Below are 23,114 nucleotides of genomic sequence, written 5' to 3' on the forward strand. Positions count from 1 at the left end.
ATGTCCAAGTTTCTCCTTTTGCAAGTGCATATGAAAACATGGTGGTGTACAAAATTCATTAATGACAAATTAAGTCACAGTATAAAAATATATCATACATCTATAAATCTAGTATAGGCCATTCTCTATGGATAAAAATACATCAGTCTAAATGAGACAGAGAGGTCTGTAGCACCATGAGAGGAGTTGTATCCCAAGTTATATTAGCAGCATGATCCACTATAATATATTTGCAGGAGTGTTTCTGAGAAGATAAACATTCATTCTGGTTCAACTGTACCACTGAAGTTTATATTTAAAATGTTTGCATGCAGTTAGCAATAATGCTATGTCACTTTTAGGGTTAAATACTTATAAAAACATGGCCTTTCAACACACTACACCCTTTGAAGTGTTAAGGGACTAAACCCCAATTTTTAATTACCACCACATCATTTAAATTGTCTTCTTTGTAATGTCAAATTGGTGGCAGTTTTCATTCTATACGGACATGAAACAGACAAGCCGCTGAACCTACACAATTTATTTTATAGCAAATAGTGTATAGGTTTTATTACTAAGAGGCATGTCATTTAAGCTGCTAAACCAGTGTATGAGACAAATAATTAAGAGCTTAATCCTTCTCTTTATACAGGCACAGGATCACTCCTATGTTGAAGTTCAACAGCAGCAAAGCTATGGTAAGACATAGTATTGTTAGAATACTGCTTTTTACTGATTCTGAAGATTGCAATCCTATGTATATTTACTTGGAAGTATATTCCATTGAATTAAATGGGTCTTCCAAGTAAACATACATGACTGAGCTGTAAGACTGAACTCCTGTGCCTAATTTCACACATGTAATTCCCAATGAAATGTATGGGACTTAGCATTAGTGGGCACATGACTGCAACTTCTAAGTTTTTAGTATATACTTAACTGTTTTTGGACTGGTATGAAATGGCAGTAGAAGACGGCATAGACTGAAATATGTAAACCTAGGAATCTACTGTGTAAAAACCCTTTTAAAAAGACACACTGGTTCTGTGCAATATAGCAAATTGACATAAAAACACTTTAAGATGTACCTGTTAAAAGTTACAATGTTTATCATTTTGTACCCAAAGCATTATATCAAAGGCCCACATATGTCATCTAATGGCACTTGAAAAATTATAATAGAAGGTTTTATAATAGAAAGCATAACCTGTAAGTTTTCTTTTATAAAGTTTAGGTTTCTTTTTGAAAGTGCTATATCTTGTATTATGTGTAACACAGAAGTTGATCGAGCTTTAGTTTAAACACACACACACAACAATAACAACAGCCTACAATACATATAGAGCTCACTAGGCAAAAGATCCTGAAAATATGTACTCTTAACATTCATTATTAGCTTAATAAAGCAATCAGGTCTGGCTCATGTTTTAGTCAGTATATGGTTTTTGAAAACCTCTACTGCCAAATGAATAAATCACTCTATTCCACAATTCACTACTAATAAAACACAAGCAAATTATATATATAATATTTTAAAAATCCATAGCAGAAGTTTAGAAGTTACACAAAGTGTGGTGCATGATCAGCCAGCACACACCACCCTCCACTTTTTAGAATTAACTTGGTAACTACAAAATAGGCTTTAAAATTGACATTTTAACTTCTCAGCCATGTCTCTGCCTAAATGATAGTCATAAAGCACTAGTGTGTAAATAATGCCTATACTGTCATTTTGCTTCCATATACTTGTACATCTTACTTCAGTGACATGCCCACAAGGTGTAGCTATTTGCTGAAGTACTAGCTGAATGAGGTTCAATATCTTGTCTGAAATCCTATTACTAATTTGAAGTGCACCTGTCTAATCCCATTTTAGAACTTGAAGGAACTGCCATAATAATATGGAGTCTTTATATGTACTAAGGCATACTGGAAAAACTAGTTTAAAAAAAATCCAGTTAACCAGCAAACTAACACTGAAAATAGATAACATTGTTGTAACATGCTTTATACATACCATCCCTGTCAATGTAGTGGTAAGCCTCTATTAGAACCTAAAAGGTTAAAACTAGTTCAACTCATTTCTGAAAAGAGTGAAATGCTTTTTCAACAGCGGTGTGATGGTGTCTGTTTTGAAAAGGTGGGGGGGAAATGGGATAGAGAAGGCCAGACCTCTAAGTGTTGATCCTGTGACGTAGTGAAGGTACTCAACGTCTAACCAAGAAAAGAAAGTAAAGAAAAGAAAAGAAAAGAAAGAAAAGCACATAAGGATATTTAATTTCCTTGTGGGATATGTTTCCTTTGAAGAGTTAAAGCCTTTCTATCCTGTCTTCTAAAAAATATCAAGAATGAAATTTCTACGAGTTTTGCTATTTCGATCATAAAATAGGTTGCAATATTACCAATCTTGTTCTAATATGTTTTTTCCCTTCAAATGATGGTGCTAAATGGCTGGAAAGCAATATTGAACAAATCATTCCACTAAAGATACATTTTAGCAATCTGTTTCATAGAAACTAAAGGAAGCAATCGTGCAGCAGAGCTAAGGTCTACTTTGAGAAATTATTCTCACAGCATATTGGAGCAGCTCGCAGAATTTTGAAAAGGTACTTCCTCATTAATACATCCTTATTTTAATGCCTTTGGAACAAACATTTATAAAAAGTTACCATTCAGTAATAAAATTTAAATATATCAGTATAAAATAGTAAAATCACACCTGCATATTGTTCCTACGATAAAAAAGTAGAAACTAATGATACGTATATGGGGAGCCAAAGCTCCTTCATGGGAGCAATTTTTGTTTCTATGAAGTAGATTTAGTTTAACCACTTGAAAACCATATATTCATCTGCACAAATTGGAAATAGCTATATATTTTAAAATTCGTTCCAAAAATGATAAGGAATAGAAGGTTACCAAGTTATAACCAAACTAAATTTTGTATTTATTATCACAGTTTCCCCTCTTTTGTTATCAGAATATAGAATATAAAAGGATGTTTTGAAAATGAACAGCAATTGGACATACAGCATGGATAGTTATTTTGTTATTTTTCCTAAATAACCTTGTATATCAGGTAAAAGTGGCATAAGCAATATGCTTTTACTTTACTCCTAGGAGTCCTGTTATTAATTCTTGGCAATGAGAAAAATCACTAGCCAAATACCCAGGTGTAGTAAGTATGATTACCACTAAGTTGCTACTTAGGGTGACGTTACACACCATGAAATACAAATCAAGAGATCCACTCCAATGAAAATATGGAAAAATGTAGCATTTGCAAAGATACATTCATTTTCTGGTTGCAAATTCATCAAACTGACAATATATAAAACTTTCTAGCTGGACTTCATCTATTTGATGAGAGTGTAAAAATATACATTTGATAGAAAAACTGAAATTTTATTCTTATTTCAAAGCCAGCTCTTCATTTTATTCTTGCCAATTAAGTATGTTTTCCTTTCCAAATTACAGTGTGTCTTTGCCATCTGCAGGCTTGCCAACTATGGTTTGAGCTTCCACAGATGGCAAACCCTGGCTTTTTCAATGGGTGTGCGCCCTCACAACACAAGTGGGAGCATCTGCCCATTGAAAGGAATGGGACTTATGGTCTCCCATTTTTTTCTATCTGAGGGGGGGAGGTTCCAGAATGGATCCCTCGCAGATAGCAAGGGCACACTGTATACTACTTTATAATTGCACTTAAATGAGAGGTTCATTCCTCTATAATCATGTGAGATTATTTAAGGGATAATAGCAAGTCCAAACCTTCTAAGACATCTTGATGGGAAAAGGTACTTTTTTTCAGACAGGAATTACAAATTTACTTACATATAAAGTGTTATGAATAAAGCAGAAGTTGCTTTTCTTAATACCATGGTTTATGAACCTGCCTGTATTAACATTGTTTTGTTGCTATTCTTAAAGGTATGAAAACAGCCACTATTCCATTGACAAATGGATCTTCATGAAACTATAACAAGACCTACATAATGTTTTGGGAATGTTTTTCTCTATATATATTTTTAAAATGTGGATCTACTGGCAGTGAGAATACAGAGACTGTTTTGAAATCCAAAGTAAACAACTGTGAATGAGCACATTCAAAATATTTTAAAAACTTAATTTGAATTTCATACTGGCATAATGAGATTGCTACTGTACAAAAGTAGATTTACAAATGACATAGTAGGCACTACATTAAAGTTGTCTAAGGCATTTCTAAAAATAAACTTGTCACAAGGCAATTTTTTTATCCTATTGGAAAGCTTGATGAAAACGTGGTAGAGTTGTGGTTGTGTTTAGACTACTTGTGAAAGCTGCTGACAATGAATGCAAAGAACCAAGACCAATACCATTACCAGGGTCTTGTGGATCTTGTGCCTGTGAAGGAAGCTGAGTCATAGATGAATGTGCTTCCTCCTGTGTGTAACTCATTCCAAGATTTCCCACAGAAACAGAAGGATTAAATGGAGGTCCATTTACTGGTATAAAATTGAATAACTGGGAGAAGTCCAGTGATGGGGTGCTTAGAGGTTCATTAATGGAAACAGAACTTTTGGAAAGAGATACATCTCCAGATACATCATCTAGTGGGCTTACTTGTGGATCCAACCCTAATTTAGATGATGATGCTTGAGAATCTTGGGATGAAGGCATACCACTTTGCAATTCCATTAAGTAACTTTCAATTTCCCCTTTCAATGGCTGTTCTTTATCAGTCATAGAAACTGTATATGAGGTAGAACTGAGTGGATATTTTAGAGATAGCTGGTGAGAACTGTGGACAGATTCCATTTCTATTGGACAAGGCATACCTAAAGGTAATGATGTGGCAACCATTTGGTGTGCAGATGCTGAGCTCTGCATGGACTGAATTTGAGTGTTGTAGAGATTTAATTGCAAAGTGTTTGTAAATGGCTTTGATGTCAGTTCACTGGAAGATAAAGACATTGCTGGAAGCAACTCATCCTTTATAGGCACAGAAACACTGCAAGTAAAGGGGTCTAGAAGGTCCATTGGCTCTGTTTTGACTTTCAGAAGTTCTTGGTTGTGACTTTTCTTCATATGCCGTGTTAGGTGATCCTTCCGGCCAAATCTCTGTGCACAATACTGACAGAGGAAGTCCTTTCTGCCAGTGTGCACTACCATGTGTCTTCGGACATCCTTTCGGGTGTAAAACCGACGATCACAATGTTCACACTGGTGCTTTTTCTCCTTCACTCCACCTGATGATTTGCCTGCATGAGTTTTTAGGTGCTCCAGCAACACCCCTGTGCTTTCAAATGTCTGCAAACATACTTTACAGGTGAGGTCACCACTTGTTGCAGCATGCAAAGCCAGGTGACGCTTAAACCCAAGCTTCGTGTTGTAGTTCTTTCCACATTCTTCACACTTAAAGGCTTCTTTATTAGGATTATGTGTATGTAGGTGATTCTTTAGGTGATCTTTCCGATGAAACATTTTCTCACAATAATTACACTTGTGGGTTTTCTCAGGAGAATGAGTAGCCATATGCCTTTAAACACAGATATATTCTGTAAGTATTTATTTTGATTAAAGATTTAATAGCAGCTAAATACTAAGCTATTTTCTTTATAAGAATATATTATTCAGGAGACATCACTACAGACCATATATATATATATGTATCACATGTCAATATAGCAATTCACACCTTACAAGCCATTTAATTTCAATTTATGTTTTAGTTTGATGATTTTAAGTTACTTTAATAATGTATTTTATTATGTGTCAATACTTCAGTTCGTTCCATAGCCAAAATGGAAACTCAGACCATACACTTCTTTGGAACAAATGTATACAACTGCAAAACTTTAAATTTCCTCTTTGAAAACACACACACAAACAAAAAAACCCTCAGACATTAGTTAATAAAACTAAGCACTGTTTACAATTCTACAGTCTCACATCTATATTAACTAACATTTCCTCCTTGAAAATACCTCAGCTGTACACAGACATATACGTTTACAAAGCTTAAAATGGCCAACAAATGATAATATAATCTGAAAAATAAGTAGAGTTTAATACCTTAGTAATTTGTATTTAGAAACAAAGGCCTTGGTGCAGTCTTGTTGTGTGCACTTGTAGGGCCTCTCTCCTGTGTGAGAGTATGAGTGAACCTTTAATTTCTCAACACTGTTAAAGGCCTTGTCACACAGTTGGCAAGGAAAGTTTTTTCTTGGTTTGGATTCACCACGCTTACGTTTCCCTGATGGGACTTTCTGGGTATCTCTTACTTCTGACAAATCACCAGGAATGACAGTGGCCATCGCAGCCTAAACCAGGCCTTCTTGTTGGACACTTGGGAATTGCCCAACTCCACTAAATGATTTAGCTTTAGATGGCTTCTCAAGTTTCATGTGGTCGTTAAAGAAAGCAAAAGGGGACTGGAAAAAAAAATAAGAAACAACTATTTGTAACTACACTTAATTTTGAAGTTTACTTGCTATGTGATGCTTTTGAATAAAGCTTATATAAAATTAGGTTCAGCTGGTCTAATGTAATAAATGTATACTGTACTAATTTCAGCTATTTATCACAGCTCAAAGTTCACTGCTCAGGATGGACAGATCCACATGTGCCCTAACACTTCACCTTGGATTTTTTTTAAAAAAATAGATTCTTCAAATACTAAAGCAGTGTTACAGGAATGTATTCAAGCATCTAAAAACTTAGTTGGCTGTGCACCCATTTAAAGAAAGCTGTTTCAGTAATTTTCAAGCCTCTTAACCTGTTATCAGATCAAAAGTGATATGGCCAGAAGTGCATGCCATCTACTAAAGAAAGACACACACCCCTCATTCATAAGTACTATAGCCCAAAACACTGTACAGAGTAATGACAATTGCCCATGGTACAGCACTCTGTGGACTGTACTACTGCAGAATTCAGAAGAAGAACTGTGTATCTGAACGGTCCCACATACAAATTAATTTTGCCTTTGGCAGTAACGCTTTCAAGAAAATAGCTGTTATTATAACAAACCATCTTCTTTGATACGTTTGTTTTGTATGTACAGGGACCTTTAAAAATGGCATGTTATAGTCCTCAGTGGGCTGTAGCATGTGATTTTTCAAAATATATAGATGGCTCTAATATTCATTACCTAAATTAGAATTCACTGACAAATACCTGTTTAAAATTCTTGTGTCCCATATACTAGCCACAGACCTAGCAATCTTTCAACCAAGTTATCTATATTATCTAATTCGTATTTTAGTAATTTGTGAGAAATGTTTTTTTAACCTGCCACTACAATATTTTAAGTAGTAAAATTAAGATGGAACCACAGACAGCAAGGGCAAAGAAACTAATAAAGAAACAGATTGGAAGCTATGTAACAGAGAGATGCAGTTTATGAGAAAAGATAAGCATAAGCAAAGAAGCTACTATAACAGGATTTATTCCATCTCTTTTAAGTGAATGACTGCATACATCATGTGCAATGTAACTTTGCTTATCTTTTATTTTGGGGGGGAGGGGATTACAGATTTTTGTTTTAAATAAGGAATCTAAAAATTAGATGACAATAAAATCAAACCTACCCCAGAAGAGGGAAGAAAAACTTGTGTAGAATTTATAGGTTATCCAAAAAAATGTTGTTGGCTTCCCACCCCACCCCGGACTCCATCAATACTGAGGATGGAACAGAAATTTGTCAATTCCCAACTGTGGTTGAATTGGGAGTTTCCAACCCTTCAGGTAATTTAAGCAGGAAGAAAAAATAGCATGTCAAAAATTTCTGCAAACTGCTAAACTTTTTATTTGTTCTTGGCACAATGTAAATTGTGCTGTTTCTTAGAACTGTGCAAATGTTTGGTAACCTGTGCAGCTTTGCAGTTAAAACTTACACTTACAGTTTTTATTTACTATACAGAAAACTGCACAACATCCTAAGGCGGGGAACTCTCCCCAGCTTACATTATTTTTCATTATATCTTTGGGAAAGTGCTGAAAATGTCAAATTAAATTGTACACTATACCATTATACAAACAACATGGTGAGACTTTGTGGTTTTTGAAAGCTGCAAAACCCAAATGTTATGGAGTAGGAAAAGAAAACTTGGGCTAACTGAAGCTGCAGCCACATATGGTTTGGTTGTACAACACTGCTGGTTTTGTGCAATGTTTTGTCTTTGCACAACATTGCTGTTTTCTATGCCCACCCCCACCCCCACCCCCACCCCAAAAAACAGCAGTGTAGCACAATGACAAAAATATTGCACAAAATCAGCAACAAAGCTATTTTTGTTGTGCAGTATTTTTGTTGTGCAACATTGCAGTTTAATATATAAATATATAAAATATATAAAAAAGCAATCTTGCACAAAACACACACACAGTTGCTTAAAAGCAGTTCTTTCAATATCAAAAGCTATGCAGTTTTCAGGGTAGACTGCACAGTTCTCAGGAAGAGCTGCATAGTTTCTAAAAACTGTGGAATTTTCTGGGAAAGTTGCATAGCTTTCATAGGCCCAAAGCAGACAGGTCAAAAGGAGCTGCTTTGAACTGCTTTGGGGGCATAACATGCACATGATGTATGTTCCTGGAGCAGCCAGAGGCTGTTCTGAGGCCACCTCCTGGCAAAAGGAGCAGTAAAAACAAAACATTCCTGCCAGCAGCTGATTGGGGACCATGCTGGTGGCCTGTTTTGGGAGCGGGCCGCCCTATCGCTGTAGCCTCGGGCAGATTGGGACACAATAACAGAGGCCACTCCTAGCCACCCATCCGTTTCACCTAATAGCGAAGCTGTGCAGTTTTCTATCATAGATGGGGCAAAAAGTCGTAAGTGTCTTAGAACTATGGGAACAAATTTCTTAATTCTTCTTGATGTATGTTGGGACTTGAAGAAACTGAGATTTACCATCCTTAATTAATGTCCAAATAAGAAATGCTTTTGGCATTTGGTACTGTTATCTTTATTTCCCCCCTAAATTCGCTGTACAGGTAATTAACCAAAGAGGGCAAATATTTCTCCTGGACATTTTCCTCTTGGCATAAATTATCTTTACTATGCGGTTTGATCTGCATGGTAACAACTGTTAATATCCTTTGGATGGAATCCAACAAGGGTTCCTCCTACAGAAGCCTTCTGTCAGTGAAATATGGAGGAAGGAACTACTGATATCCTCCATATTTCCCAAATTCTACCCAAGGAAAGTGAGGACCCTCCACAGAGTGCTGGGAGAAATGGAGCTACATGGGTGAGGGAAAGATTTCTATTCGCTGGGAAACACTGATTGGATTCCATCCATAAATTCTAGATTCACAAGTTCCTACATAAGATTTGAGTATCTACAAGGGATTAGGGGGCTGAACTGACCACTCTGGAAACCTCAGAGGCACCCCCACCATTTAAAAATATTTGTGTTTTCCACAGATGCCTGCTAGAATATGTAGGTGGCAATTTCTCCATGTTTTTGGTTCTCTGTCGAAATCAAATTCTGAGTCACTTGTTGAAAAGTAGGTCTTTCCTGGCCTAAAATGGCCAGCTCCATGTAATGTGCCAAATTTTTCTTCCATATCTCCAAGGGCATTTAGGTGGGAGAAAAAGTGGGGCAGGGGAGCTGGGGAGTTGCATGGAGCCTACAAGCTTCCAAAAGGAAATTGAGCTTAAGATGTTCATAGCAGGAAAATGGGGTTTGTGGAAATAAAGATGGAAGTAGGATCCAGACCATGCTCCTTTGATACAGCTTGCAACTTCATCTTATCTGCAAAGGGGTCATTCATACTACCAATTCAAAGTATGCTGTGTCTACATTTTAGACTTTGTGAGATAGAAAGGATGCCTCCAAGCTGTGAAGTGAATTCTTAAAATAATTGAAACAAAACTCAAACAAGTGAAGATGTGGGCTCTGGGGTGTTTTTAATGAAGGATGTGAATTCTAAAACCAAAGAATTTAAAAATGGTGGAACTAATGGGATCATCCATACAAACCCACCTCTCAGATGTTGGTGGGTATAGATAAGTCTTATCCTCTCCCTCAGAATAAGTTCCCTGTCTACAGATTTGCCTCAAATCTCTGCTCAGAACCCCTCAGTTTGGACATGGTTAGGCAATTATTAGTGTCATATGAGTTTATACATTCCTCTCTGTGTCTTAATTAGAAACATATTCTTGTATTTCATGTTTAGGATTAACTACTTTTGATGTTATGTTTATATTAACAATTTTGCTCAATAATGCAGTAAATCAATATTTGCAGTTATAATTACAAACCAGTCTTTACAAAAGTGGCTTAGTACCATACTATGGATTAATATGATCCAATGTTGATCATAGTTCAACAGGGGAAGAAATACCCTCATCTGAGAAATGGGAGTAATCAAGTCCCCTGGTGACTCCTGATAACCTACTTATTGTTGAGTCACTACAAAAGCTGGAAATAGTTCTAGAAACTTCTTAAAGAGTTCACAAAATGACAGAAAGAAAATAATGTTGCTCTTCACTAGTATCATTACAGATATAATTCAGTATATTTGTCAAACATTATTTTGACCATATTTTATACAGCTGAGTGTTCCAACTGAGATACTAACCCAAATGTGGGTGACAAAGAACACTATGATCGGTCTGGAAATCCAGGCCTAAATCCAATTGTTAGTCCCAACTATAATATATTAATAGAATCAATGGAATATATATAAATGTTGACTTAACAAGTTCCTTGTCAATGGTCCTACTCTAACTGAAATTAACAACTGAGCTCTGATTTGAATGCTCCACAACAAGCAAGTGATACCTGTGTGTTTTACTGTGTCATAAATTGAAGTTTCTAGCTAAACTAGGTACAGGAAATCAAAAGTAATCCATCTAGTAGTTTTCTGTTAACAACAAAAGCAATCAATCACATATTAAATGTGAATGAAAATGGAACCGGTTTAATTTGTGGCCTCCCATCTTCCTAACATCTCCTTATGGCTACCAATAAAACCGATTCAGAAAATTAAGAAAGTACATCAAAACTGAGAGCTGAGAAGCAGAACACATATACACAAATTTCTATTGTGGGTCACTATAGGAAAACACAATGCAAACCTGTGAGTTAGTGCAGAAAGAAAAATAATTAAATGCAAGAAATATTTACAGAAATGTATCAATGGATCAGGAAGGAAAGAATAATTAAACATCTTACTGTGCTTATTGCTTCCTTAGCTTATATCATCTTCAAACACTTTAAAAGAAGGTAGATCTATGGAGTATGTGTTGATGGCAGTTTCATTTTGCCACATCAGTTGATATGTTTGGCAAAAATATTTTTAAAAATCTGTTTCTTAATGTAGTCATAATATTAGGGGAAGGGGACCCTGGAAGCCTTTAGAACTTAGTGGCAATTTGTGGTCCTCTAGATGTTGCTGGACTGCAGGTTTTAGCAGCCCCAGCAAGCACAGCTAATTATGAAAAATGCTGGGAGTTGCTGTCCAACTACTTTTGGAGGTCGTGTGACTCCTATTCCCTTCTTATGATAGAAATTATATTTTCCTATCACATAGTTGAACCTGGTAGTGTGAAGGATTTCTTATGCTTGCTAGTCACGGAAATATTTTTTAGCTTTACTGTGCAATAATTGGAAAAATATGATGGATACAATCTTTAGAACTTCATACCAATATAAAACACAGGGAGCTGGGTGCAAAGCATTGTTGGGATGGTGGAGGAGGGTGAGTTTAGCATTTCTCTTATCGCCTCTCCTTCCCTTTGAATTCACACTGGGTTAGATCCAAACATGCATGCAACAGATTTATGCTAGCATTGAAAGAAAGAAGAGGGACAGCTATTTTCATTTATTCTTCCTTTCTAGCGCAGCTCTACACCCCGTACGTTTTGAAGGTTTAAAGGATCCTCCAGAAGAGTAAGAAAAGTTCACAGAGGGAAATGTCAGAACCCCCAGCTTTCTCCCTTTGTCCAGTGGGAACTCCTATTTCCACTTTGAACAGGAAGTTTTTATACTCTTAACACATAAGCCTGCTATTGTACATAGGCAGGTCTTCCACCTCAAATGATCAGAGAAGCATTTTAGTTTAAAAGGTATGAAATGATTATAGGAAATGGAGGACCAAATTTCCAGGTATTCTACCACATGCTGAAGCAAAAATCAAATCAATTTAGTTAAACCAAATCTTAATGGAATGAACTATCTATTGAATGAATTCTGTTGATATGAACAAACTAATTATAGATATATTATTTCCTAATTAAGCAGTTTCAGTGTGCAGGATCCAAAGAGTTTTATACATGCAGAAATAACAGCAGGGCAACTGATCTCCCCTTATAATCTTAGTACCTGGATTGATTGAAGGTGCCTTGAACTTCTAGAGCTAACTGTTTATTGTTGGGGGAGATAGTGGAAGATGCATATAATGGGCTGCATCAGAAAAGCAGGATTAGCAAAGTCTTGTTGTGCATGCAGAACACTGCACATGTCCTTTGGAGCCCAACCATTTAAATCTTATTCTATTATTCTTAGGCTGATTTTTTAAGTAGTTAAATCATTCTCTAGTTTATATTTCACTGAGTATATCTAGCTGAAGTGTGGATGTACAGGCTGAGCAATGCAGGCATTATTTTAACATTGATGCTCAAATATTACACTTCTCAAAGACCAGCTGAAAAAAATTTGATTAACATTACCCATTTCCACCTTCAGTATATTATTATTCACATTGGTTCTTTCACAACTGTAGGATGAACAATACAGCATAAAATATTAATTAAAGCTATATTACAAAAACAATACTTTTATATATATATATTTATACCATTTTAAAAGGTGTTCATACTCAAAACAGATTTATGGTAGCTTCTGTTCAGTGCACACCTGGTGATGGATAACGAAGAAAAACCTTCAGATTTTGGTCTTAACCAGTTCCACTGACATGTCTAGGAGCAAACCAGAATCCAGTGCTTCCCATTTTTGCTGATCTGAAAAATAAAGGAGAAGGGACTAGACATTAGTAAATAAATTAACTTCAGAAAAGTAGATGCCACATGGAAAGAGAAATAGACCATGCTCAAATTTCTTATGATATAAGTATAGTTTACACAGGTCATGGCTCAGATTTTATGCTTCCAAGAACAAGGTGTATTGGCTCTACACAAAAAGTTATAAACCTAGCAAGCCACAAGATAAGATAGATTAGTCAATAAAACCGATCTCCTGCTCTTGATTCCATCTTGATGTCCAAACAGTATACTTTTCCTCTGGATGCATCCATATACCTAGCTTTCAACAGAATAATTGCATTCAGAACAGTTCTGCATATAAATGTAAGTCACTGAATATGCTCAGAAGAATGCTCTGTGAGGTGATGACATTAGTTGAGAGGCAATAGGAATGAAATGAGTCATTGCCTGCCATTTGCTTTCCATTAAACTTTTTCATGCTTCATTCCTTTGTTTTCCTCTGCATATGGATGTCCCCTGATCCTACAGAAGTGGGGCAGCAGTCAATGCATAGGAATTAATTCACATAACTAAGCAAAATGTTTACCATATAAAGTGTTTACAATATGTAATAGCTGTATAATAAGCCAGCTTTGATTATGAATCACAAATATATTCAATATACTGTTCAGGGCTTGTGTGCGAGTGCTATGTCAATCTGAAGCAGAAAAACAGTGAAAGAGAAAGCTTATTCCTTTATCTCACTGCTCCACAAATCTTGAAAAGGGGTGGAGAGTTCCACTTTAAAACAAAAAAGAATGATAGGCAACTATGTGGACTGGTATACAATATGAATTGCAAATGGACTTCCAGCACATAGAGACTGCACCAGTATCATGTTTTAATCATGACATAATTCAAAATGTTTTAAGACATGTAAACCAGTTTTGCTATCAAATTACAGTACATATTGCAGTACAAACAACATCATTTCAGACACATTAGACAACCATTTACAAGCTTCTTTTTAAGGGAAAAATGCTTAACACTTATATGGTTTATTAACTGGGAAGTTTTACATTGTTTAACAGTAATGATCCTAATGTTACAGACTCTGAGGCTAAGATTGTAGAGATTAGGGTGAAGATGTTATTCTATTTGCTTTATTTTTCTCTTTCTGATTTAAACAGAAAACAAATTGTAAATGACGTGAACTTAATTCTATTTTAGATAATTAGAACAATTGATATAGAATTAAAGGTTTCTGATGGTAGGGAAGTAGTGAGTGAAGACTGTATGAAGAGGGGGGGTTAGGAGAGAAGGGAGGGGAAATAGGAGAGATAGAGGGCAGAATGGGAAGGAGTAGCATAGGTATGATCATTCTGAGAGATCGATGTACTCTTCTTACTCCATGTATGATTGTTGTATGTAAATTTTTAATTTGTTATTTGGAAAAATGAATAAATACTATTTGAAAAAAAGACAACCATTTACAAGCTTCTAAGAATCTTGTAACGTTAACTGTCTTATTTTTAATTAGCACTATAGATGCTATTTTTCTCATAGTTAAAATTAGTCTGCACAGCACAATATATAGAGCTGATGTCTATGAATTGTCTTCACTAGTGGAATGATCTCATGATCAATATACAGCCAAAGCCTTAGTATACATAATAGTATGCTAAGCTAGCTGATTGTTTTCTACATATTCAACAGACATGAAAACAAGAGTAATTGGACTTTTATGGCTACAATCCAATGGTGGACTTTTGCTGGCAAAATAGTTTTCAGCAGAATTGGAAACAAGCAATTCCCCCTCATTCAACCATGCTCCTGTGCACTCTGGTGTGCTGAAAGGGTGGGATAACCCAAAAGTGGTATTTTCCAAATGAGCAGAACAAAGAGCCAGAGAGGAAAAACATAAAAAAGATTGAAATGATAATACTACATACAGTAACTACATATAACTTTACTACAAGACGTCCCTTAAAGATGGGGAAGATCTTAAAAAATAAATGAAGAACAGACACAGAGAGTATTTAATAATTAAAAAGACTTAAAATCTTAATCAGAAAACCATTGAAACCTGCCTAATACTAGAAGATACTGGGACTCAAGGCAGCTTAAAAATTAACTAAGATATAGATTGAAAAAAATAGATAACATGCAAAAGGCTACTGTAAAAAACAGAACAAACTATCCATAAAATGAAAAAAAAATATTTGCCACCTATTAGAAAGACAACAAAGGAAGAAGCTGTCTAGTTTCCCTTGGAATGGAATTTCAGAGCATAGGGGCCACAACTGAACACATCCTATCTTGTATTGTCATACATGTGCCTGTGAGGGTTGTAGGAGGGAGGGAAGAGCTGCCACCTCAAAAATCTCAAACCCTAGGCGAGATTGAATGAGCTAACATAGTCCTTCAGATAGCCTGAATCTAAGCCACATATAATTCATAATGAGCACCAATATGTTTAGAATTAGCTTTAAGATTTTAGAGTCAAAGTGAGAGATTCACTCAGTCAGTTTAGTGTACTGTGGCAGTTAAACACATTGTTAGGATCTGTCTTAAGAAAGACATTTTAATTTAAAAAATAATGAATAATTACTGCTTTATTTGTGTCTTGCTATGTGCAGTAAAAAGGACAGAGTGACTAACTGCCTTTCGTATAAAAGTAGAGACAGGTATTTTAGTATAGAAAAAAAGATAGGATGCATGATAACTATTTTGCACAATTACTAATGAGAAAGGAAAGCTACTAGATATGGCAAGCAAAACTTCCTGCTTCCATTTTAGGACTTCATAACCTGACTTTATACGGTAATTAACAACATTCACAGGACAACAAAAATCATTTTAAAAACATACTCTCTCTAGCCAGAACACTGTAAAACTATATAAATCAATAAAACACCAACAATACTTATTAGTAGAGGTGCACACAGATCACCAAATCCTGTTTGCATTTTGAAGCAGTCTCTTCTATGTTGAAATTCCAAATCTTCATGCCTCTGGAAATCAATGTAGGCTGTAGGACTTTTTTTGAAAAAAAATGATTTACTGGTAACTTCTTACCAAATTAAAAAGGGCTACCTACCCTTTCTGAGATTAAGCCCATAAAATTTCAAAGGAACAACCACAAGTCATTTTGTGTAAGAATAGCCTTTACCATTTAAAGCTGTCAAAAAAGAAAAGCTTTAGTTATTCTCTGAAAGATTGGGGGGAGGTGTTATAAAAATTAGAAACTGTACAGAAGTGGCCATAATTAACTAACCTGCAAAAATTTCTTGATAGCACTATTTTTTGTGAAAGTGTTCAAATTTCTGGTGTTTCATAGATTTGCTTCTTCAACCTCCATTATTTAGGAGAAATTTTGTATAAAAATGGGAATGTCTTAAGAGATGTTGCTAGACAAGAAACTTGCAAACCCATTAAAGGACAGGTGTAGGGTCTAGGAAATTAGGATGAAATAACAGTATCGTTTTCCCTTCTTCAACTGGCATCAAAGTCACAGGAAGAGGAAAGGATGATTGCTGTTGAGTTTACACAGGTAAAGGCAGAGAGACTTTAACATTCCCTATATTCACAGCAAAGAACTCACAGTTACATTGCCATGCCCCACAGACATGCCCCTGTTCATAGGAAAGAGAAATAGAAAAAAAAGAGTAAACACTGGATAGTACCACCATATATTATTTCAACATTACTTCCCAAAAGTTCTGGGTCTGGTAAAATGATCAGAAGCCCTGTGATCAGAAGGTAGGAGCTGCCAATCACAAAAATTATACCTCTATTATATCTGCCCCAAATTAGCCTTTTCCTCATATGAATAGCTTTGGGAGAATGTATCATTTTGGGGGAGACAGATGCCTGTGTTTCTTGTCCCTCCAAATCTAAACAGCTGACAAATTTTCAGGGATATAGAAATACAGATGGTTTTGAAAGTCTTACTTTGATTTGGGCATCTCCTTTATCTGTTTGAACTAGCCCAATTTTGTATGGGACTCATCTAAATATGAAGTGCTTCTGTATATATTAGTATAATGATCATTCAATGTATAAATCTCTTGCTGCTGGTATATTATCTGACCTTCATTCTCACTGTAATGGTGAGCTAAGTTTCTCCGTATTATGGAAAGAATACAGCTGACTATTTAGATCTGTTAAGGCCAAAATCAAACACAAGCACATAGTGTCTTGAAGAAGGATTAAACTGCATTTGATTTTCCATATTTCATTGTGTTACTGGCTCGAAATAAAATGGATTTAATTGGCAATGGCAGCACTTAATAAAGTCAGATTTTTCTGTTTGGCACTTTTAAAGATATAAGCATATATTTGAAAATTGTTGACAAAAGATACTTAATTAATTAAGCAATAACAACAAAAAAAAGGTTAATTAAAGCATCATTACCTCACACTTTGGTCAAAAATGCTACTGGTATAGTTTACAAAAATCCCTGCCTATACATGCAAAAGATAAAACATGCAAAAGAAAAAGGAATGAGGGGTGCAATGGCATAATTTCTACAAATTAACAGCTTTTATGACCAAATCCCTCCTACTGTTTTTCAAACTGATGAAATAGCTGTAACTAGGTGATGGTGGGGTGGCAGCCAATCTTTTAAAAGAGGCTATGAGACAGTCATGACTCTCTTTTCTCCTCCTCTTCTGAAGCCTGATGGGCTGAGTCCAGATATAGGCATATGCAACAGAACTGGTGGAAACAATTTTCCTGCCCATTCCTCCCCACAGGAACCTTTCTTAACTCTCGGAAAATGCTGCTCAGAGAACACTATTGAATGGAATAGACTGTTGTGCAGAAGGCTGATTATGAATTACAAACTCTGAGCACAGACACCTTCCATGGGTTTGTGATAGGACAGAGAGGTTTCCCTGTCCCTTTTCCACCAAGCCAGCAAATACAGCCCTGTTGTTTCCGATTTGCTTGTCCAACTGAATCAATTTTACATGTACAATCTGAACAGGTTTCAAAGCTGTACAAGTAGTTTAAAAATATATATTTCTATGTGAAGTCAAAGGTTTTCATGCCCAGCATCCATATTTTTTTGTGGGTTGTTCAGGCTATGTGGCTCTTCCAGAAGACAACCACATAGCCTGACAAATCCACAAAAAACTATATTTCTATGCATCTAACCTGTGCAGACTGAATGTTGCACATTAATCTTTTAAAACAAACAGCAGACAGTATGTGGAGGGCAAACATGGTGTAATGGTTTGAGCATTGGACTACAACATTGGGAAGCCAGGGTTTGAATCCTGACTTAGCCATGGAAACCCACTGGATGACCTTGAGCCATTTACACACTCTCAACCTCAGAAGATGGCAATAGCAAACCCTCTCTGAAGAAGCTTGCCAAGACAACCCCAAGATAGGGTCACCTTAGGGTCGCCTAAGTCGGAAATGACTTGAAGACACACAACAACAACAACAACAACAACAACAAATACAATATGTGACACTGAATTAGGCACTTGCCTAACTACCTAGTGCAGTGGTGGAGAACCTATGGCACATGTGCCAGAGGTGGCACTCAGAGACATCTCTGTGGACATGTGTACCGTCACCTCAGCATAGAGTTTGCCAGAGTTTGTTACTGGAAAGTCAGAGGGACACGGCACTTCGCAATAAATAAGTGGGTTTTGGGTTGCAGTTTGGGCACTCGGCCTCTAAAAGGTTAGCCATCACTGACCTAGTGCAACCACCATAATTAAGTATAAAATTTGTTAAAAAGAGTAGCTCCATTAATACATTTATTAAAGAACAGATATAACAGTCAGAACATACTGGACAGATGATAAACATCAAAGTTCTAAATGACCAAGGAGCAGCATAGCAAGAGATCTCATCTATTGCCTATTTTCCTTTAAAACAACCCACAGATGCCTTTTAGGCTTACCAACAATATACCAATGAGGATGCACAGTTAGGCTGTATTTAACATGGCTTTTGATGGTTTTGTATATCCAAGAAAAAATACAGTGGGTGTAGATTCAATGTTGTACCAGTGTCCAACTGCCAGTGCAACAAAACTTTCATCCTTTACCCTCCTGTGCTGCCTGAAAATTATATCCATTGGATGCTATGAAATACTGCAAAATTTGAAATATTAAAATAATGCATCAAAATTTTATAGCCCATCTAAAACCATGGACAATTCTAGAAGTATCGAAATCTGACAATCATGACAGCCATACCTCAGTATCACAGCTAATGTGGTATGCTTTTCTATTAAATGTAGTTCGATATTATTTCATTATGTGTAGATGCATCTAACTGATAATTTTGTCATGGAACTTCAAGTGTGGCTGAAGACATTTAGAACACTCATATTATTTGAGTATTTCAACTATTAAAAGTATTTATTAAAAGTATGGTTAATTATTTTTCACCTCATCAGGGCACCCATGATTATACGGCTTTCAGAATATGCTGGAAAAAACCCTGGCGTGCCCCAGAAGAAGTAATGGGATACATGCCCATGGTGCGCACACTGCGCCACAGGCACAGGCCCCATTATTTCTAATGGGGCACCAGCATACGTGAGATTTCCCTTACGCAGAGGGGAGTCCACAACGGATCCCTCGCATAAGGGAAGGGCCCACTGTACTTCAGATAAATTATTCCAGACAGAACTATGGATAGTATCCAATACAAACAGAAAGGAAGAGAAGATAAGTAATGTTAGGTATAAGACCATGGAAAAATAAGAATGGCCAATGCTAAATTGTTCCCTGATTTAAAACCAACACATCCATCTCTGTTTTCCACATGGCAAAAATCTTCAGTTGCCACTCTCATCAGTCTCTGCAACTGGTATCCGATTCAGGATATCTAGGGAACTTCTATTAGAAACCAAAAATCCAGTTTCAGGATCACTCCATATATTAATGAAAAATGCTAGGCTCAGAATACTTACCTACTATCAGCTTTACTGGCTCTCCCTGTCATTCTCTGAAGTAACAACTTTATGGAGAAACCATGCTTAAGAATGCTTAGTATAATATGCAACCATGTGCCAGGTCTAATTGTACAGTCTTTACTTTTTTAAGATATATGACACAGAGAGAGTGTGCATAAAGAACAGTAAGCAAGTTCAAAAACCAAAAATAATAAACCACATCTGTTTAACAAAAAGAAAAATGACTTAATTAGCACTACATCTGAAGGTTTTAGATCAACAGATTTTATTACATCTTCATGATCCCACTGACTCTTGGTGTGGGCAACCGAGTTCTTACACAATTTCAACATGAATGTTAAAAAACAGTTTAACAGCTGTATTCTTAGCCCTTCCAATAACAAATACAATGGTTTATTGTGGAATTCCTTTTTGATGACCTTTGCTGGGTAAAGTGTCCTCAGTGAGTAGGTTCCCCTCAAGCAGCAGTATACTGGGAGTTATAGGTGGCTCAATCACTTGTATTTTCAAAATTCAACTTCATGACCTATTGTGTGTGTGTGTGTGTGTGTGTGTGTGTGTGTGTGTGTAATAAATATGAATTCCATGTTCAAAGTGAATAAAATCAAGGGCCTTGTTATAACTATCAAATAAGACTGCAACTCATCAAACAGAGGTTCTGATACATTTTAAAGAGTTGGGCCATTTACTAAATGTTAACACCATGGTTGGGATTCATGTGACCTTCCAGATACTGTCAGACTCCTAACGTTCCTCTCCACTGACTATGCTTGCTAGGCCTCATAGAAATTGCAGCACAACATCATTCAGGAGAATCATGATTCCTACTGCTGGTTTACAAAAGTGGCCTCCATTTGTTTTTGACCTCAGATCCCAGAAGCCCCAGCCAACTTGGCCAACAGTCAGGAATTATGGGCTTAAGTCCAAAACATCTGGGGAATCAAAGGTTGGGAACCATTGGTATATACCCAAATTTGGATGTCAATTATCCTAGAATTCTGCCCCCCTCTTCAGTTTTATAGAAACTTCAGTGTCTACAAATTCACTCATACACATATTTTATATCTTGCTCTTCTGCCATGTAAGAACGAAAGTATCTAAAAAGGAAATTGTACATACATACAAACTTAATGTCTGTAGCACTTCAACAGTTATGCTACTTTCTCACATTGCACTCATTACAACTTCACCTCTGCACATATACATTTCTTCTTTTAGTATAAGCTTCAGTTTTCTTTCTCTGCAGATTGCAGTAAACAACTGAGCCAAACAATCTGCTGCAAGTCAAGTGAAACTTTTGGTCTCTCCTCTCACAACACATACAGACATGAATGCATTAATAATGTTACTGAAATAAGTTTCTGGTAATGATAATGTCATACTTGATCTTCAACACTTGGATGTGACACCAAATTTCTTCACAAGGAGCTTCTGGAAATGGTGCAACTATAGCATACTCTGGAAACATGGAAAATAAATAAATATAATCTTCAATTAGGCTGCTGAAACTTAAGATGCTGGCATGAAAAAACAGTGGTGTGGTGCCTATAGATATAAAATTTGTAGAAATTTTGAAAGCACAGAAAAAATTTCCGCTGTGGAAAAAAGAATAGAAATTTGTAGAAAAGATTAAATATGCATGCCTGTTTTCATATCAGACCTAAACTTATTTTACTGCTTTAGCAATATGTAATGTATCAGTCCTATCTTAGCAATTGAAATTGTAGTATTTTGCATACTTATGTAATTTAAAAATACAAAAGCCCTGGTTTGCACAAGCAAAAATGTAAATATATTCTGTATTAAAGAGAGAGCTGAAAACTGCTACATCCTATGCTCCACATACACCTTATTTTATGCCAGCTGAGAAATAGGAAAAAGTGAAAACAGAAACCACAATTAAACCAAAAAAATCATTATTTGGATATAAATTTTAACTTAATGCTGAAATACTAAACATTTCAAAATTGTATTATTATACAATTACAATATATGTCACATTCACTGTGGGGAAAATTAGTATCTATCTTTCTTTCATATTACATTTATGGATTTCATTTGGGTATTTCTAAATATTTGCCAATTTCTTTCATATCCTTTAGCAGTTGAAGTAATCTGGAATAAAGGAAGACATATCAGAGGCAATTTTCTACAGAAGCCTTGTCATCATGTTGCAGGAGGAATATTCTTAATAGATTCCCAGACGGTTGTCCTCAATTAAATTCTTGAAGAGGTTCTATATTCTGAAACATTAAAAAGACCTTTCCAATATTAAGTCCTGAATGTGCTGCTTGTTTGCTAGTCCAGTCAAATCTGTCAGCAATGATACTATCAGTGCTGAACAGCCTTTGAACCTTGGATCTAAGAACTTTATCACACCAGGCTTGTAAGGTGCCACAATTGGGTTAGTCTAGGAAATGCAAACATACCAGGTGAGGGACAGTCATTATTCCACAGCTCTTCCAAATTGCTATGCTGCTGGTTCTGTCTCAGCATCTGTCTTCTGCATGCTCCATGCCTTATGTCCTTCCCAGTGTGCTTTTTAGCGCAAATACATGTTTATGGCACCCCATTAAATTTTTAAAAAAGCAAATAAAAGAAAAGAAATTGAAAAAGAAAAAAACCCAACCCACTTGAGAACAGCGAGAGAGGGGGAGAGGAACATAATCACACCCACTTGCACTGCACGACTGTTCGCATATTGGAACTCCTTTGAGAGTAATTTATTACTGTACATGTGCATCAACAGTTGAAATGCAGATTCAACTAACAGAAACTGACAGATTTTGCCCATCAATAAGGAGCGCTCCAGCAACTGATGACCTACAGTTACTGGACAGTCATAATATTGTGAGATAAGATAACCACAGAAGTTACTATCCTGCTCTAATTCCACTTTTCAAGCCCCATATGGTAGTCCCAAGATGAGTGCAACTGCATGAACCAGCTGGCCAACAAATTTCTTCTCATTTTTGAATGAGGATTTCACATTTCCTTCTTCCTTACTTGCAAGAGGAGATAAACTTAGATTGTCACACACAAGAGATTTCATCTGGGCACAAAGGTGAAGAATGTCTGACCACACTGCACCATTGCATTCAGACAGAGTAACAGCTGAAGAAAGCTGTAGTAAAATCTTCAAGTTTTGCAGCTGAACTCAGAAAATATATTATTTTGAAAAATGTTCCATATGCCTATAACTATTGTGTTCTTCAATTTAAACTGTTTCTTGAAGAATTTTTAAAATAAATTTTCAAATGAGATTACCACAT

General features: G+C 36.1%; 1 protein-coding gene and 1 long non-coding RNA gene across 7 annotated transcripts in view; one reads left to right on the forward strand and one right to left on the reverse strand.

Moving 5' to 3' along the window:
• The first annotated feature begins 500 nt into the window (after positions 1 to 500).
• On the forward strand, positions 501 to 4,218 carry LOC149317343 (uncharacterized). The gene is made up of 3 exons (XR_016280622.1): positions 501 to 680; positions 2,496 to 2,588; positions 3,913 to 4,218. It is a non-coding gene; the product is annotated as an uncharacterized LOC149317343 (long non-coding RNA).
• Positions 635 to 23,114, reverse strand: part of PLAG1 (PLAG1 zinc finger) — a 44,772-nt gene continuing 22,292 nt past the window's right edge. Inside the window, exons 2-4 of one of the 6 annotated variants that reach the window (XM_089517341.1) lie at positions 12,831 to 12,934; positions 6,040 to 6,398; positions 635 to 5,503 (exon numbers count right to left, since the gene is read on the reverse strand). In XM_089517341.1, coding sequence (XP_089373467.1) covers positions 4,243 to 5,503; positions 6,040 to 6,281 — 1,503 coding nt within the window. In that variant the 5' untranslated portion in view covers positions 6,282 to 6,398; positions 12,831 to 12,934 and the 3' untranslated portion in view covers positions 635 to 4,242. Of the gene's footprint in view, positions 5,504 to 6,039; positions 6,399 to 12,771; positions 12,935 to 23,114 lie in introns of those variants that run through there. The other 5 variants (XM_089517342.1, XM_089517340.1, XM_089517344.1 and 2 more) reach the window with 5 other exon arrangements.

Source organism: Sceloporus occidentalis, unplaced genomic scaffold (assembly GCF_023333645.1).
Source record: "Sceloporus occidentalis isolate IW3139 unplaced genomic scaffold, rSceOcc1.0.p SCAF_3, whole genome shotgun sequence".
Lineage (NCBI taxonomy): Eukaryota > Metazoa > Chordata > Lepidosauria > Squamata > Phrynosomatidae > Sceloporus > Sceloporus occidentalis.